Raw genomic sequence first — 19502 nt, 5'->3', positions numbered from 1 at the left:
CATCCGCCCATTCCACTGACCACCTCGAGAGACACAGTGATGTGCCTTTTGGACAAAGGCCAGGACGGCTTACTGCTTATAAGAAGGGTGACGAAACCTGCTGTGTGTAGAGCAACCCCCTCCGTGTAGCCCCCAAGGGCCCGGGGTTGGGGAACGGAAGGAAACAAGCCAGTACTCATGCTGCTTGCTGTGCCGACAGTAACGAGGCCCTGTTTCCGACCTAAGGATCTATGTCTCCTGCCAGCGTCGATGACCGAAGCAGTATATGTTAGCATAGAAACAAGGTCAAATATAATTGCACACCTGAAAGGCACCGAGAATTACTGACAGAAAAGTGTTCCCAACTTTGCAAATTTCTCCACAAAGTAAAGGCTTCAAAAAGTGAATTTAAAACATAATTTTATGTCAGTCCCCACAATGCCACACAGCATGATGGGAAAGAATGCCTACTGATGGCCACATTCCTAAACCTTGAGAGTTTTATTTTCTCACTACCAGATCACAGAGATTCGGTGTTTACCTAAAACAAAAATCCTTTGGTATGAAAAGAAAACACTTTTGAACTCATTTTAAAAAGTGAAGTCTAGCTTTCCACGTCACCACTGATGAGAGACAAGCGGATTCCCACCAGTTGTGCAGGCAGGGCAGCGGCAGTGTGTTCGGGCTCGTCGCCAGGATCGCCAGGATGTAGAATTTTTAGGGACAGCAAAGCCTGAATCTGAAGTGGCATGAAGGTTGCCATGACATATTTCCCAAAAACTTGTCACAGAAGATGGAGGTAAAAAATACGCTACTGCATGTGACAAGTCTATAGGTCACTGAAGACGACTACTGGGGCCCTTCGGCTGTGGTGCTTGGTGCTTCATGGCCTCAAGTGTGGCATGCAACATTGTGAAGGAAAAAAATGAAGAACTGATCAAGAAAACTGGAAAGCAGCAAAGAATGAAAGTGTTCTGACACTGAGACCCTTATAATAAACTATACAGGAAAATGGAACAGTTAAAAAGTAAATTTTAAAAAGTCTAGGCCAGCCCCATGGCCCAGTGGAAGCCGGTTCCTACACAGCACCCCTTAGTTTGAGTCCTGGCCCCAGCGACCTGAAAAACATAGGTGTGTGCATGCCCCAAACGGACGGAGAATGGAAAGGAAGGGATTATGGTAGACCGTGCCCCATTGGGGATGCTTTATCTCCCCCTCTCTGGGGAGCACACGCACCCTCTGACAAAAGGGGGGTGGTATGTCTACTTGCAGATCTTTTTAATACCTAAAGCTAGGATTTTAAGACTAAAATGCTTTCGAGTTCTTTAACCGCTAGTAATGAACCGTGACCTCAGGGAGTCTCACCTGCTCCAGCTGGGTGGCGAACGCTATGGTCACTGACAGAATGAAGGCGTCAGTGCAGTACTCGGCTGGGCCAATCTGATGGTAGCCGCCCTCCTCGTTCAGCACTGCCACTATGTCCTTAGGGTCGAGTTCAGACAGGCTGGCAGGCACTACACAGAGGAAACACAATTAGACTAAATTGCAGTCTGCCATGAGCCACTGTAGGGTTTTAAGAGGTGACAATATTTTTTAGTTTGCTTGGCAGTTTTCATGGATATGGTTAATAGCTTAATAAAGTTTCCTTTCACTTCGTATAGTCTTCCAAGAAACCTTCAGTGACCCTGTTTTCCTTCTAAAATAAGATAACATTTTAAAATCTCTAGTTTAATGAACCATATAGAATAGCCATCTAACAAAGGTTTCCTAGTGAACCGACAAAACAATTTTGAGGAACTGATATAATCAAATGGCTTTGGCATGAAGAGACTAGAGACAAAGGTTTTTCAAGCTGACTTAAAATATACACACACATGTGCACCCCTAAGATGACAAATGCCATCCGGTGCTGGGGACAATACAGAAATAGGGGCACTCTCCACGTAGGCGGGTGCACACCAACATAACCTACTGGAGGGTAGGTAACAGGGCCTATCGCAATTTTATATACGCAAACCCCATAAACAAGCAGTCCCTCTTCTAGGAGCTGCTCCTAAAGCAATACACCTACTTTAGAACAGGCACGGATATTTGCTGTTAACCACACAATTTCCTAGGTTTCGATCCCCCAGTTCAATCATTTACAAGTTGTACAAAAAAGCTATGTGATTTCCTCTGAAAAGTTTTATGTAGTTGTTGAAAAGGTCAAATAAAATAAGATCACAAAGGATTAACACAGTATCTAACAAACTGAGCACTTTAAAGGAAGCCATTATAGTGAGACCAATAGAGTTTAGAAGTTAAAATGTGGCAGGTTATTCACCATCAAGAAAGGAAATTACAAATATGGAAAGTGAGGAAGCTGGAATAAATCTGTATTGTAGGGCTAGAATTGAAGGTGTCAGTGTACATTCATATATTCAATAGATTTGAATAAATATAGTTGAAAAGATGTGTATGTCTGATGGTTTCAAAATGTTCCCTCCAAAATTCAGGTGTTGAAACTTAATGGCCAATCTGAAGATATTAAGAGGTAGGGGCCTAACTTTCCGGAACAGAAAGCACCAAATCCAGATAAGTTCACTGGTGTATTGTACCAAACACTTAAGAAAGAATGTACTCTTTTCTGAAAATAGAAACAGAGAATATTCCGGGACCAGCAGTTGGCATAATGGCTATGTCACTGGACTCCCAGGTAGTCGACCGCGGTTCAAGTCCTGGATCCGATGGCCTAAACTCACACCGGGCGTGTGTGCTGCGTGTGCATGATCCCGAGAGGAGAATGGAGGAGGGACTGCGGCGTGGCCATCCCCCCAGGGGGATGATTTCTCGCTTTCTGTCTCTCTCTCTCTGTCTGTCTGGCAAGCACACATGCCCTATAGCAAAAACATCTCCAAAAAAGAGAAAAAAAAAAAAAAACAGAGAATATTCCTTAACTCATTCTATGAGGCCAGCAAGCAACGTCCTAATATCAAAATCAAATACATTGTAAGAAAGCAAACACACGCATTACAGACCAATATCTCCCATGCACATAAATGCAAAAATCTTGCACACCACACTAGCACACTGGGCTGGCTCCACGGCCCGGGGAGGTGGAGGCACCGGATCCCTCATGGCCAACCACACAGGACAAGGCCTAGACCCAATGGCTGGGCATATGTGTGTGTGTCCAAAATCCCAAAAGGAGGGAGAACTGGAGGAGAAGAAAATGCAGCATGACCATTCCCCATAGGGGGTAATTTCTTCTCTCTCTCTTTCTCTCTCTCTGGTAAATGCTGATGATCTCAAGCCAAAAAAAAAAAAAAAAGTATATGTGTATACACATATACATCTTTTCATTTATATTTATTTAAATCTATTGAATATATCAATGTATATATGTGTGTCTGTATGTCTTTCATACCAACAGGTATAGAAGAATTACACACTATGATCAAGTGGAACTTATCACAGGTACTCGGGGGTAGTTCAACATTCAAAAATCAATTAATGTGGGGTCTGGCAGGTGGCATGGTGGTTAAGGGCGCTGGACTCCCACATGACCGACTGCGGTTCAAGTTCCAGACCTGGCAGTTTGCTTTCTCACTTTCTCTCTCTCCCTCCTGCTCTGGTCAAATTTAAATAAATAAATAAATAAATAAAGTCAAATAAAATAATTATTTTTTAAAAATCAATTAATGCGATTAGTTACATCACCAGGCTAAAAAACTGTATGATGAATCAACAAATGAAGAGAAAGCACTTAACGAAATCCAACAGCCCACTTACAATAAAGACTCCCAGCAACCTAGGAAGAGAGGGAAGCTTTTAAACATAACAAATAATGTCTACAAAAATCATACTTAATCGTAAGAAACTCAAAATTACCGCAAAGACCAGGAACGAGGCAAGGATATCCCCTCTGACTATCCCGTTTCGGCATCATACCTGAAGTCCTTGTCAGTGTGGCTTGGTATACAGTGTGGGAAGGAAGAAACAAACTGTCTTTACAGAGAACATGTGTAACTATGCAGAAAATGGGCGTGTGAAAAGAATCGACCAAGAAAACCACAACCTCCTATATCAATGATTTCAGCAAGGTTGTAGGACGCAAAGTTGACATGCAAAAGTCAATAGCTTTGCAATATACTACCAAATTCTATTTCTGAACAAATAGAATTTTTTTTTTTTTGGAGAGATTTTCACTGTAGCGCGCGTGCGCTCGCCAGACAGACAGAGAGAGACATAGAGACAGAAAGCAGGAAATCACCCCCCAGGGGGGATGGTCACGCCGCAATCCCCTCTCCTCCATTTTCCTCTCGGGATCTTGGGCACGCACGCACACGCGCCCGGTGTGAGTTTTAAGCCACCGGGTCCGGGACACGAACCACGGTCGACTACGTGGGAGTCCAGCGACACAGCCATTACGCTAACTGCTGGTTCCCCAACAAATAGAATTTGAAATAAAAACACATTACCATTTACATTTACCAAAAAAATATATATACTTAGGTAAGAAATTAACAAAATATGTACATGATCTATAGGAGAAAAATTCTAAAACTCTGATGAAATCAGACAAAAAAATCGATGGGGAGACAGTGCATACTCATGAGGAGAAGATGTGATATTGTCAAAACGTCAGTGTTTCCCAACACAGTCCCAATCAAAATCCCCACAAACTATTTATGGATACTAGAAAACTGGGGAAATTCCCCAAAGGGGAGAGATGGCGGAGAAGGGACTGCAGTGTCACGGGCAGCCACGGTTTACACAGAGGGCAAAAGACCTAGAACCACCAACTCAGTACTGAAGGAGAACACAGCTGAAGCACTGCCACTCCTGACTTCAAGTCTTACCATAAAGTCACAGTGACCAAGACGGTGTGGTATTGACAAAAGAGCCCAGGGATAGACACACGAAGTACCATCGACTGGTCTCCGACAAAGAGCAAAAGTGATGCCGTGGAGCAAAGAGTCTGCAACAAATGGTACTGGAAAACCGCCACATCCACGTGTCAGCAGTTCCCCTCACCAGGGAGGATACCAGACCCCCAGTCCATGCCTGAATCTGCACACAGAACCGCAGCAGAGACCCTCACAAAAGTTAACTTAGGCTAGCAAGTAGTTCAGCAGTTAAGTACTGCACATAGGAAGCCGGATCCCACATAGCTGGCTGTGGCTCGAATCCTGGCCTGGTGACTTGAAGAACACTCCAGATGCATATGCATGCACATCAAACTGCTGAGCGAAGGAGGGAACCAGCAGTTAGCGTAATGGCTATGTCGCTGGACTCCCACGTAGTCGACCGCGGTTCGTGTCCCGGACCCGGTGGCTTAAAACTCACGCCGGGCGCATGTGCGTGCGTGCCCAAGATCCCAAGAGGAGAATGGAGGAGAAGGGATTGCGGCGTGACCATCCCCCCTGGGGGGTGATTTCTCGCTTTCTGTCTCTATGTCTCTCTCTGTCTGTCTGGCGAGCGCACGCGCCCTACAGTGAAAATCTCTCAAAAAAAAAAAAAAAATGCTGAGTGAAGGAGAAAGGAGGAAGAAGGATTATAGGGTGACCATTCCCCTTTAGGAAACATGCATGCTCACTCACTCACTCACTCTCTTGCTCTCTCTCATGAGCACACATGCTCTTCAGTAATTAAAAAAAAATGTAGCAGTTAAGAAAAAATTAACTCAAAATGAACCATAGGCCTAAATGTAAAATACAAAACTATAAAACTCTAGAAGACATGATCAGAGAAACCTAGAAGGCCTTGGCAAACCTAGAAACCTACATAACAAGGCAGTAACTTTTTAGATACAACAGTGAAGTCATGATCCAGAAATGAACTAACTGGTAGGCTGGACTTGATTGAAATGGAAAACTGCTGCTCTGTGAAAGACAATGTCAGGAAAACAAGAAGACAAGCTACAAATAGGGAAAACATTTTCAAAAACCACATATGATAAAGGGCTATATCAAAAATACACAAACTCATAATGGTCAATGATAATAAATAACCTGATTAAAAAAATTGAGCAGATGCTCATCAATAATATACAGATGGCAGGTAAGCATATATAAACACACTGAGTATTCTAGTACGTCACTAAGGAATTACAAATTAAAACAACGTTCCACTGGGGTCGGCAGGTGGCGTGGTGGTTAAAGGCACTAGATTCCCACAGGGCTAACCACAGTTCAAGTTCCAGATCTTGTAGCTTGCTTTCTGGCTTTACCTTCCTCTCTCTCCCTGCCTCTGTATAGGCAAATTAAAAAATAATAATAGCGGGAATCAGCAGGTGGCGTGGTGGTTAAAGTGCTGGACACTCACATATGGCCAACCATGGTTTGAGTCCTGGACCTGGTGGCTTGCTTTCTCACTTTCCCTCTCTCTCGGTGTCTCTCTCTCTGGTCAAATTAAAATTAATGAATAAATAAATTAAAATAATAATAATAATAGCAAATGGAAGTAAATAAATAATAATTAAAAAATAGATAGCATTATAGAGCTATTATCAATAAAATGGCCTAAATCCAAACACCGACAACACCTAATGCTGCTGAGGATGTGGAGCAACAGGAACTCTTAATCCATTGCCAGTAGGAATGCAAAATGGTACCATCCCTTTGAAGACTGGAGATTATTATGTTTTTTTTACAAAACTAAATATAGTCTCTCTTTTTAAATTTTTTCCCTGAGAGATATTTTTTGCTATAGAATGAGAGTCAGAAGACAAGAAATCACCCTCCGAGGGGACTGCACACCACAGTCTCTTTTCCTCCATTCTCCTCTCGGGATTTTGGGCATGTATGAACATGCGCCCAGCGTGAGTTTTAAGCCACCAGATCTGAGACTCGAACCACAGTTGAATACGTGGGAGTCCAGTGACAAAACCACTACGTCATCTGCTGGCCCCTAAAACTAAATATACTCTAAGCATCCAACCTAGCAATCACACTGCTTGGTATCTACCTAAATAGACCAAAAACTTGTGCATACAGAAACCTGCACACAGATGTATTTACCAGTTTTACTCATAACTGCCAAAAGGTAGAAACAACCAAGATGTCCTTTAGTACGGGTGGATAAACTGTGGTATATCCAAACAGTGAAATAGTACTCAGCCCTAAAAAGAGATGAGCTAGTTAAGCTGAGCAAGGACGGAGAGAAGCCACAAACGCACTGTATTATTACGTTGCAGAAGCCAACGGGAAATGGCTACAAACTACTGGGTTGTTGGAAAGTCATGACATTTTTTTCTATGTTTTTCTATGCAAAAATGAGTCATGACTTTTCCAACAACCCAATGTATCATTCCTATGTGACGTCCCATAAAAAGCAAAACTACAGAGACAATTAAACAGACTGGTAGCTGCCAGGGGTTGCTGTGGGGAGGCAGGAATGAACAGGCAGAGAGAGGATTTCTAGGACACAGAAACTGCTCTGTATGAAAGCTCAGGGGTAGATACGTGTCATATGCACTTGTCAAAACCTGAAGAATGTACCCCAGCAAAAATGAACCGTAATGTAAACCACGAACCCTGGGTGACCGTGAGGAGTCCATGTGACTCAATGGTAACACTGCCACTGTGGTGCAGGGATGGTGACAGGTGGGGAGGTTGTGCATGTCTGCAGGATGTAATTTAAAAAGAAATACAAACAAACAAACTACACTTAATAAAGAAAGAACACCATAACCATGCTGGGCTTTTCTGTACTTATCTTAAGAGAAAACACTTTCCAAGTAGAAATTTTTTTAAAAATATAAAATTCTGCTTCGGTCTACTATTAAAAAAAAAAAATAAGGAAAAGAAAAGCTTCCCTTATTTCTTTAAAAAATCTTTTTTCTTGAGTGAACACATGCACTCACCGCAGTGTGCACAGGCATATGTGCGCACCTGAGCGCGAGGAGGCACCCACTGGGGCACGGCCAGGCCACAATCTTTTCTCTCCGTTTCTCCATCCCACCGGGACCTGGGGCAGGCACACACATATGCACACACACAGCATGTTTTTCAAGCTGCCAGGGCCAGGATTTGAACCATGAGCAGCTGTGTGGGATCTGGTTTTCTAGGCACTTAACAACTGTACAATGGGGCTGGCCCAGAAACGCTTTTTCTCAGGGGTTGTAAGCAACGGCTATGAATCCTGAGTGCTCTGTGTGTAACAATGTCATAACATCTAATCGCTAGCATAAAATCATCTTACAATCCCACAAGTGCAGCCCCTACAACATCCCCTCCATTCCTAACATCCCAGGGCCTGTCTTTAGAGATGATGCACAAACCTTTTCCATCTCGAGGAGGGGCTCCCTTTGCTTTAAAACTATCCACTGGCGCCTTCGTGTCTGTCTCCAAAGCAATGCTTAGCTGTATCTCAGACTTGAACTTGGTGTATTTGTTACTCAGCAGCTGGTACCATTTTGGTGCCTATGTGATAACAACGAAACATGCTAACAGTTAATAGGGAAAAAAGAAGTATTAGAAAACGTTCCAGAAGGTTCTAAATAAATATAACTTTTCAGCACTTTCTCTTCTTTAAAAAAATTTTTTTTAAAGGTATTTTGTTGTTGTGGGTTCCCCACAACAAATTAATCCTGCTTAGGAAATCATCAACTAAATTTCCCTTTGAAAAACCTAAGTAGAAGTTTTAGATGGTCTTCATTGCTTCCATTCTGTACTGCAACAGAAATAAATACGTGTGTGTGTGTATGTATATATATATACGTATTTTTTTTTTTAGAGAGAGATAGATTTTTGCTATAGGACACGTGCACATGCCAGAGAGAGAGAGAGACAGAAAACAAGAAATCAGCCCCTGGGGGGATGGCCACATCACTATCCCTTTCCCTCCATTCTCCTCTTGGGATTTTGGGCATACATGCAAGCTGCCAAGTCCAGGACTCAAACTGTGGTCAGCCAGGTAGGAGTCCAGCAAGATAACCATTATGCCATCTGCTGGTCCCCACAAAGAATATTAAAGGAAAGAAAACCTTTAGCCTCATGTCTCCACCTAATTTCTTCCCTTAAATAACAAAAATGTATCAATTTTGTTTCCTTAACCCTTACTTTTTCAAAATTTTTAATATAACTTTTTCCTGCCATATTTCTGCTTTGTTCTACTTATAGCAACTAAGATAAATCTCAGTGTAAATTTACAAAAGAAAAGAATAAAAATCTGAAGTAGAGCCTGACGGCAGAGTCCCAGGTTACACACCAGGTACCTGGGTGATGCTGAAGCAAAGGCCTTCACACAGAACGAGGCACCCTGGATTACTGAGTACCCTTCGCAGGGACATTAAGGACAGCAAGGATTCCAGGGTCAGAGCAGCCTGGAAATCTCCTGGCCCAGGAGTGTGTGCGTGTGTCACTGGTGCAGGAGACACTGGTCACCAGAGATGCCACTTCAGTACCTGGAGACAGAGTGCACTGACAGCTGTTATCCAAGATACAGTAACTGGCGCTTACCCCGAGCAGAGCCGGCAGTTGCTGCTTTACACCAACTTGTGTTTGACAAGTAAACCAGAAGTAACAAGGCCATGGTTTTAAAAAAATCTACAACTTAAAGATAAAAATGTACAGTGGACCAGCAGGTGGCATGGAGGTGAAGGCCTCTGAATCCCACATGACCAACTGTACAGTTCAAATCCCAAACCCAGCAGCTTGGAAATCATGCCAGGTCCATGTGCATACATGCCTGGAATCCTGAGAAGAGAATGGAGGAGAGGGGACTGCAGTATAGCCATCCCCATGAGGTGGGGGGAATTTCTCTCTCTCTCTCCCCACCCTGGCAAGCACACCTGCCCTGTACAAACTTTAAAAAAAGAAAGAAAGAAAGAAAAAGTGTACAGTATAATTTGTTTCTATACTTATGACTGATAGTCTCGAATCTTGAGTATTAGCCTAAAAAAAGTCAGATTTTTAGCTACTTGAAAAATTTGTATTTTTCTATTATGTAACTAAGAAAAATAAATGTGGATTGTCCCGTGTTTACATGTATTTACAGAAAAGCAACTTCTTTTTTTTTTTAGTTTGCTATAAGGCACATGTACTTGTCAGAGGGAGACAGAGAGAGAGAGAAGCAGCAGCCCTCCTCCCCCGGGGTATGGTCATGGCACAATCCCTTCTCCACTCTCCTCTTGGGTTCTTGGGTATGAGTGCACAAGTGCCTGGTGTGTTTTTTTCTTTTTCTTTTTTTTTTTTAGTTTTTTTGCTATAGGGCTGGTGTGCTCGCCCGAGAGACAGAGAGATAGAAAGTGAGAAATCAACCCGCAGGGGGGATGGCCACGCCACAACCCTTTCTCCTCCATTCTCCTCTCAGGATCTTGGGCACACACGCACATGCGCCCGGCGTGAGTTTAAGCCACCAGGTTCAGGACTCGAACCGTGGTCAGCTACATGGGAGTCCAGTGACATAGCCATTACACTAACTGCTGGTCCCCCTGGTGTGTTTTTCAAGCCACCAGGTCCAGGACCCGAACTGTGCAGTCAGACATGTGAGACGCAGCCATTGTAACTCCCATGATACCTGCTGGCCCAGAGAATCGATTATTTTCAACCCGAACTAGTCCACTAGCCAAATATTTTCAGCAGATACCAGAGTGACGCCACAAAAGGAAAGGTCTGCCACTTCCACTGGGAGGTTGAACCAGGAGGACTGCCACATGGCAAGACTGTCTTTAACAGAATGATTCAAATCAAGAAGAGAGGAATTCTGGGAACCAGCAGTTAGCGTAATGGCTATGTCGCTGGACTCCCACGTAGTCGACCGCGGTTCGTGTCCCGGACCCGGTGGCTTAAAACTCACGCCAGGCGCGTGTGCGTGCGTGCCCAAGATCCCGAGAGGAGAATGGAGGAGAAGGGATTGCGGCGTGACCATCCCCCCTGGGGGGTGATTTCTCGTTTTCTGTCTCTATGTCTCTCTCTGTCTGTCGGGCGAGCGCACGCGCCCTACAGTGAAAATCTCTCAAAAAAAAAAAAAAAATTAGAGGAATTCAAAATAAAATTTTCTTTTTTAAATTTTTTACTTTATTTTTAATAAAACACTAAAAAAGCCAAACGACAGATTTCTAAAGTCAACTATATCCCAAAAAGTTGGAGGATATTTGAAAGACTTAAGCAGCAGTATACGTTCAGTAATAAAAAGCTAACGTAGGAATTAAGCCTGACTGCTTTTCTTTGGAGGCTCAGAGACAGCGACGGCACTGGTTACGTAACACCAAGTGTGTTTCAAGGACGTTCACTTACCCTGACTACTACGTAGGCCATGCAGCGAGTGAGACCCAGGGAAACCAGGCAGGAGGCCACCATGACAGCCAAGGTAAGAAACGATGGTGGCTCAGACTAGGGTGGCAACAGCGAAAATGCAGAGCTGATAGATCAGTAAGAAAAAAAAAAAAAAAGCATGTGTGGAAGAAGAGCAAGGGTCAAAGGAGACAGCTCTGTCTCTAACTTACATGACTGGAAGAACAGTAACCACTAAAGCCAAAAACACTGAGAGGACCTCTCAAAGAAAAGCTCACATAAATAAATAAAAACAAATAAATGTTTTTAAAAAAGGGACCAGCAGGTGGTGTGGTGGTTAAGGTGCTAGACACTCTCACATGGCTGACCACGGTTCGAGTCCTGGACCTGGTGGCTTGCTTTTTCACTTTCCTTCTCTCTCTCTCTCTCTGTCTCTGTCTCTCTGGTCAATTTAAAAATAAATGAATGAGGGAACCAGCAGTTAGCGTAATGGCTATGTCGCTGGACTCCCACGTAGTTGACCGCGGTTCGCGTCCCGGACCCGGTGGCTTAAAACTCACGCCGGGCACGTGTGCGTGCGTGCCCAAGATCCCGAGAGGAGAATGGAGGAGAAGGGATTGCGGCGTGACCATCCCCCCTGGGGGGTGATTTCTCGCTTTCTGTCTCTCTGTCTCTCTCTGTCTGTCTGGCAAGCACACGTGCCCTATAGTGAAAAAAAAAAAGTCTCCAAAAAAATTAAAAAATAAATGAATGAATAAAATAAAGAAAGAAGTAAAATGAAAGAAAAAGAAAAGCTCATGAGTTGAACATGTTAAACTTGAGGTAATAACTTGGAGATAGGTTTAAGCTTAGACATGAGTTTCTTTGACAAAGACACTTGGTCAAAAAAATGATTTAAAAGTTGGAATTTTCTAAAACAAATTCATAAACTAAAACATAAGAATTGTCATACTGGCTCAAGCCCAGGATCTGCCAGGTCTAGCATTTCATGTCCTTTTCATCCATCTTGTATCAGCTGAAAATAACCAACTGGTAAATATAATCATTAACAAAATATCGAAAGGACATTACCTGCTTTGTTTCTTGAGCGGTTCTTAAGTCCAGAACAATGTAACCTATGGTTTCTTTGGCTGAAGTTGAGGGGTCCAAGGCAAAACACTGGAGTTTGACCGGAGTACGCTGTAGCCTGTGACATAAGTTATATGATAAGTAAAGTGATTTTTGCTTAATAAAGAACTTTCTCTTGGGACCAGCAGTTAGCATAATGGCTATGTCGCTGGACTCCCACATAGTCGATCACAGTTCGAGTCCCGAACCCAGTGGCTTAAACTCACACCAGGCGCATGTGAGTGCATGCCCAAGATACTGAGAGGAGAATGGAGGAGAAGGAATTGCGGCATGGCCATCCCCCCTGGGGAGTGATTTCTCTCTTCCTGTCTCTCTGTCTCTCTCTGTCTGTCTGGTGAGCGTACACAACCTATAGCAAAAACCTCTCAAAAAAAAAAATAAATAAATAAAAGAAAAACTTTCCCTTAATTGTGAAAATAAAATGCTCTCTGCTACCATAATAATTTTGTTGGATAAGCAATATCTATTTTCTATCTTCGAAGAAAAATTTCAACTAGCAAGAACATTGTACAGCTAGCTCTATGACTGGGGGGTTAAGGCAGCCGATCCCACATAGCCAACTGCGTGGTTCGAGTCCCAGAGCTGGTGGACTGAGAAGCACATCAAGCCTGTGTACATGAGTGCCCCAAAATCCTGACAGGGTGGAGGAATGGAGGGTGAGAGACTGTGTCATGACCATTCCCCATGGGAGGTGCTTTCTCCTTTCCCTCTCTGAAGAGTTTGTGTGCCCTGTAGAAAGCAAAAATTAATGATATCTACTTATGTACATCTGGGGAGTGGCTGGATCTGAACTGAACAATGGTGACCTTTAAAGACAGGCAGAGCCAACTCCCTTGCTCTGGACCATGCCTCACAGCCAGCAGTAGTTAAAGGAGACTATGTTTCAGCCAGAGAAGGCCAGGTGGAGCTTATTTAGAACCCCACGATGCAAGATGCTCACAGTCACAGCAGAAAACACCTGGCTCTACCTCCCGCCACTCCCTCCCCTGCTGCCCTATGTGAACGACTCAGTGCCATGGAATCTCCGCCAGAGACACCCACTGTGCCCCAGATCCGCTTTTCTCTACTTGTGTGTCTGTCTTTCCCAAATCCAGTGTCTCTCCCACTCGGGGATCCCATCTCCTCTTTGCCTTGCAGGTCTCAACAATCTCAAAAATGTAATCTCTTTCGCTGAAGAGGCTACCATCTAGATGAATGTTTCTTAAGCTTCTATAGCATATACATCACTTTGAAGGTCAAAAATTATAATGCATTTTCAGGACTGAAATAATTTTTTTTATATTGTCACACAAATTACAAATATACAACTATACTTATAGCTCTTTGGTAGCTAAACACAAACTTAGGAATACCACAAAGATCATGAACTATGAACATGTAAATTCATCATATAATGTAACACATGACACTTTCTATGAGCATGATAGGGACTCATACAATGTAGGTCCTTTTGAGTTTGGAACCCCTCTCCTGGCTCAGACACTGAGCCGAACAGATCTGGCCATAACTTTTATCTAATGCAATTACTGGAAACTGCATTTAGCAAAAAATCATTACTCACAATTTCAATTTATCTGTTATTTTCTCGGCCTACAACAACCAGAATGGTACCGCTTGGCAAAATTTCACTGCACTGCAGGACTCTACCTACATAAATATTCCAAATGCTACTGAAAGTAAAAACAACATTGTGATATTCTCTAAGAATTTAACTCTTTAAATAAATCCATAGACTGATCGAGCAATAGGAAAAAAGTTCTCTTTGCTTCCCTCTTTAACTTTATATATTGATTTGACTTTGTACTGAGAAAAATCGAGTATTAAAGTGACTGTTTCCCAAAGGAAATCTATTTTCAATCCTTTAATAAAACAAAGTATTGCTGATCTTGCCTGCTTCTGGTCACAGAGATCATAAAAAAAATTAAAATGCTATAACTTTAAATCCTTTATATATTAATAAACTGTCTAAAATCAAGACTAGAATTAATTACAATGAATCTCTTATGTAACTACTTCCATAACTTTTCACTGGTGATCTTTATGTATCATGGCAAGTCAACAAACGAATGAACTAAGAAAAAGTACAGTGAACTCCATCTCCTACTTTTCTTTTTAATTGCTAGAGAGCATGAAGCACGCCGCAATCCCTGTCCTCCATTTCTCCTTCCGGTGATTCCAGTCTCTCACACACGCACCCAGTGTTTTTCAAACTGCCAGGGCCTGGGTCTGAACTGTGCCAGCCACGTGTTATCTGCCTCCCTTAATCACTGTGCTATGGGGCCAGGCCTCCAATTTACGGTTAATATTGGATAGGCCTCACCAAGGTACAACTAGAAAATCTACTATCTCACATGTTAGCAAAAAAAAAAAAAAAAAAGAAAGAAAGAAAGAAAAGAAAAGAAAAGACAAAAGTGACAGTTGTAAGCGTAGGCTCTGGAGCTAGACTAGACTGTGAGGCCCATTGCGAAGCCGACACACTCAGCACAAGTTACTGAAGCTCTCAGGCCTCTGCTTCTTCCTCTGTGACACGGGGAGAGAATAAAACCAAATTTATGAGGTTGTTCTGATAGTTCAAGGACTTGTTACAAAGTACTGTGAAAATCTCCTGGCACATTAAACATAAGTAAATAAATACTACTATAACCTAGAGAGAGAGATGAAAGTTATTCACTTGTAACAGTCTGAAAAAATAAAAGACTCATAAAGGTGCTAATGTAGGGACCAGCAGTTAATGTAATGGCTATGTCGCTGGACTCCCACGTAGTCGACCATGGTTCGAGTCCCAGACCCAGTGGCTTAAACTCACGCCGGCGCATGTGCGTGCGTGCCCAAGATCCCGAGAGGAGAATGGAGGAGAAGGGATTGCAGCGTGGCCATCCCCCCGGGGGCAGGATTTTTCACTTTCTGTCTCTCTGTCTCTCTCTGTCTTTCTGGCGAGCACACGTGCCCTACAGTGAAAACCTGTCCAAAAAAGAAAGATGCTAACGTGAATGGAAAATAAGTCACCTGTGCTGATGGAGGGCTTTCCTGTCGATTTCCCAGGCTAGCTCGGTGGCGAACTCTGGCTGGTCAGTGTGGTCCACAGGGTCCGTCGCCAGCTGTTCTCCATCGAACTTTGCTTCGACTACAAGCATGTGCTTCGGACGTTTGGGGAAATGGCGACCTGGGGAAACAAGGCTACACGGATTAATCCAACACACACGACAATTGAACGGGGTCATTTAGCTTGTTTTTAAAACTGATATATAGTAAGAGAAGTTAACTTATGCATTCCATACATTATTTCATTAACACGCATGCACACACACGCACACACACACAAAATTTTGCTTTCATGAGTCATAGGAAATGTGAATCAAATGAAAAACTATAATTTGTGGGACCAGCAGTTAGCGTAATGGCTATGTCGCTGAACTCCCATGTTGTTGACCGCAGTTCGAGTCCCGGACCTGGTGGCTTAAATTCATGTGGGGCCCATGTGCATGGATGCCCAAGATCCCGAGAGGAGAATGGAGGAGAAGGGATTGTGGCGTGACCATCCCCGCTGGGGGAGTGATTTCTCGCTTTCTGTCTCTCTGTCTCTCTCTGTCTGGTGAGCGCACACGCCCTGTAGTAAAAACCTCTCCAAAAAAAAAGCAAACTATAAAATCAGCCCTTCTCACACACTAGTGTATATATGAATCACCTGGGACTCTGGCTAACTTACAGATTCTGGGTCAGTCGCTCTCGCATGGGCCGAGATTCTGCACTTCTAACAAGATCTTGGTTGATGTCAACACTACTCTCCTTGGGCACATTCTAAGCATGCCTTCAATGACATTTAGAACTCAAGAGTTAAAAATGTCATTAAATCAATTTTTAGATTTTTACTATATCAGTACTTAATATGGATCAGACATTTGAAGAGCTGGGGAATTAAATCAGCAAAAATAATTTATTTGCATCTTAATTTTCTGTTAACTTTGTTAAAAATACTATCCAAATTAGCGAAAGAGAAATTCACACACAGAGCCATCCATTTTATTCTCAAGGACATTGATGTGTAGCTTCCAGAAATATTACAATATTCTATCTGCACACCACTTTTCATCATACTGCCTAACCCCATTTCTTCGATATTTACTGAAGGGACACTCAGAGTCAAGTATTATATCAGACAATGAAATGCGAAAAGAGTAAACAAAATTGCCCTCAGAGAACTGAGGTTCTGGAAGAAAGAAACAGCCCTGTGGCCCAGTGGTTAAGGGGGCTAGATCCCACACTGTCAACTGCTCTGTTTGAGTCCTGGCCCTGGTAGCCTGAAAAACAAACCTCTATTTTCAGCCAGACTATTATATAATAAAAGAATCTCCAACAAACTCGAGAACAGAAGGTATGCATGAAACAAACAGGGGCCTGCCTTGCCCAAAGACAGTGAACACCCCAAGAACAGAAACCCTGTCTTTTCCGTCCTTTGATGTTTCAATCTTTTTGCTGACCATTATTTTCGACTTAAGTTAGCATCCTCATTGGCCTCTTCTATTTCAGACCACTGTAAAACATTTTACCTCTCATTAGATTATGGTAACAGTCGTATTTACATTTTTTAATGTGCCAGGAAATTTTCACAGTACTTTGTAACAATAACTCATTTTATACAACCCTATAGAGTTGGTGTTATTTCACCTATATTACAGATGGGAAAACTGAAGCTGAGAGGTTGTTACCCTACGTCTATCAGCTGGAGAACGTTTCTTTTAACTTTTACATAGGGCATATATGCTTTCAGAGACAGAAAGCAAAGTCACCCCCGCCAGAGGTGATGGCCACACTGCAATCCCCACTCCTCCAGTCTCCTCGCAGTATTTTGGGCAAGTATGCACATGTGACCAGTATATTTTCCAAGCTGCCAGATCCGGGTCCTGAACCACACAGTGGGCCATGTAAGATCCAGCTGCCTCAACCACCATGCCATCAGCTAGCCCTGAATAAATTTCAGTCCTTCAATAAAAAGAAATATCACTGTTCTTGCCCAAATTATGCTCATGTTAGATATTCCATCATTTTCTTCCCAACAAAGAGTATTTCTAGAAGTCTGGTCCAGAGATTGCCCACAGCTCAATACACAATAGCTGAGGGGCTGGGAATATTTTTTTGGAAAGAGATGGAAAAAGCAGGCAAGACGTCTACCACAAGGGGCATGCGTGCTGTTCTAAGCCTGAAGACCATCCTTCAGGACACCAAAGGATTTAAGAACACTGTATTATCTCCAGATGTCACTGAAAAGAAGGGAAGAAATTTCAGGAAACAGGTTACTGAAAAGATTATTACAGTAAACTAGGTAGATAAGGAAGGTCCCTGACTAATGCACTCACAGGAGAAACTCACTCAAAAGCATATGCGTGATTGAGGAAATAAAATCGAGACCCCTTGGTGAGCACCTGGAAGCTGCGGTGGGCAGAAATCCACGGTGAAGATGACTCCCAGGTCCCCGGCTGAGGCAACGGTGTTGTGAGGACGAATTCACACACACGGTGAGGAGGAGCAGTGAGCAGGGGTGTTTGCGGCTGCGATCAGCTGGCACCCCTGACCCTGGGTTCTGTTCCTGCACACGCCCGGTCACTGACCTTGAGAAACTCCCTCTGTTTAGGAAGATGTGCTGCCAGCCTGTCCCAGAACGTGAATGTCAACTCTGTGGTTTTCCAAATCTCCAAGGCCTATTCACTCTTAGTCACACCAGCTTATTTCTTACCACCACGCAAGTACTCCTAAAGATTCGCCTCCCCTACCCTGGCCATCTCACTGACCTTCCGCGTTCAACCACCATGCTCATCCCCATGTTGGCTTGGGCGGAACAAAGGCCTGGACTGACCTCCATCTCTCCTCGCTTAGCTAGAACCTTACACTCAAGGCACTTCAGCCATCATCCCCATGCTGCCCCCCAAAGCTGTCCTTACAGTCCGGAGCACAGATTTTTAATGCTCTATTACACCCCAACACACAGCCTGCACACTCACCCACCTCCCTACGGAGATCCTGACATCCTTGAAAAGGATACTGTATTTGTTTCCCCACAGCAGAGAGCACAGTTTTGTTGTTAACCAAATGACAAGATGATTTCAGTCCTGTGTGGCTTCTGGTCGCTCTGCTATTCCCAAACTCTACAACATTGAAGACCATTTCTTTTCTTCTCACCCAACTCCCCCGTGGGGCCAAGCCCTACATACACACAATAAAAAACTAAAGTTGGGTGGAGGGAACCCAGCCTCTAGTCTTGCTCTGGTCCCAAGAGGACTCCTCCTCCTTATGTTATTCAAAACCTGTCCTAATTGGCCAACCAACTCGCAGGCCTACCTTCCTGCAGTGCGCTCTCCAATCATGCTGGTTAAGAACAGTAACTGAACGAACTCAAGCAAGGCAAAACACGCCTGGCCTCTCCATACGCCTTGATCGACCCTCTGCCTGGAATGCCCTTCCTTTTTTCATCTAACAAACCCTTCATCATCTTTAGGACCCAAATGCATGTCAGCTCCTCTGGCAGACCTTCCCCAGCTTCCCCAGACAGAGGTGCGTATTCCCTCTTCCACATCCTGAGGATGTCGCATCTGTGGACGCACTGTCCATGCTACACCCTGACTCTGAAAGCCAACTGTCTTTTTCTTACATTCCCAGCACAGTGCCTGACAGTCGATGCGTCCCCCGTAAACATGGCATTTCTGCAACAAACAGAACTGCAGGGCACAGCAGCACGGCCTTCCCCTGAGGCCTCCACCAAATCTTAGGAAGGGAACTGGCTCCGCAAAACCTCCGAGACTGCAGGAGGCTATCCCGAGTCTGGCAGAGTCCTTACAGGTGACGTTCCCTGCAGACCGCCGAGCTTCGCAGGCACGGAGCGCTGGTGGGGAAGCCGCCGGCACGCCGCGGCGAGATCCTGCGGGGCCGCACCTAGCACGCTCCCAGCACTTCCCTTAAGAGCGCTCACACTCCCCCGCGACGGTGTAACCCACGGCCGGACCGACCTCACCACGCACCACTGCGAGCAGACCTCCGGGGACCACACGAGCAGGGCATCAGGGCTCCGCAGGGTAGCAAAGCCTCGGGCCCGCGCCCCAGTGCCAAAGTTCAGGAAGCCGCAGTTGCAAGCGCTCACCTTCTAGGATGGACACGACGATGAGCAGCTGGTCGGACTTGGAGACC

At 44.0% G+C, this 19502-nt stretch overlaps 1 protein-coding gene across 5 annotated transcripts in view; it reads right to left on the bottom strand.

Annotated features, from left to right (window-relative positions):
- Window positions 1-19496, bottom strand: part of CEP120 (centrosomal protein 120) — a 76965-nt gene extending 57469 nt beyond the window's left edge. For 3 of the 5 annotated variants that reach the window (XM_006167471.2, XM_027767858.1, XM_006167473.2), the window contains exons 1-5: window positions 19456-19496; window positions 15333-15489; window positions 12270-12384; window positions 8243-8384; window positions 1345-1493 (exon numbers count right to left, since the gene is read on the bottom strand). In XM_006167471.2, the coding sequence (XP_006167533.1) occupies window positions 1345-1493; window positions 8243-8384; window positions 12270-12384; window positions 15333-15460 (534 nt within the window). In that variant the 5' untranslated portion in view covers window positions 15461-15489; window positions 19456-19496. Of the gene's footprint in view, window positions 1-1344; window positions 1494-8242; window positions 8385-11201; window positions 11326-12269; window positions 12385-15332; window positions 15490-17746; window positions 17924-19455 lie in introns of those variants that run through there. The other 2 variants (XM_006167472.3, XM_006167474.3) reach the window with 2 other exon arrangements.
- Between the last annotated feature and the right edge of the window lie 6 nt (window positions 19497-19502).

Source organism: Tupaia chinensis, unplaced genomic scaffold (assembly GCF_000334495.1).
Source record: "Tupaia chinensis unplaced genomic scaffold, TupChi_1.0 Scaffold144806_1, whole genome shotgun sequence".
NCBI classification, from domain to species: domain Eukaryota; kingdom Metazoa; phylum Chordata; class Mammalia; order Scandentia; family Tupaiidae; genus Tupaia; species Tupaia belangeri.
Note: the sequence above shows the minus strand (reverse complement) of the source record. Positions and strands in the feature narration are given on the sequence as shown.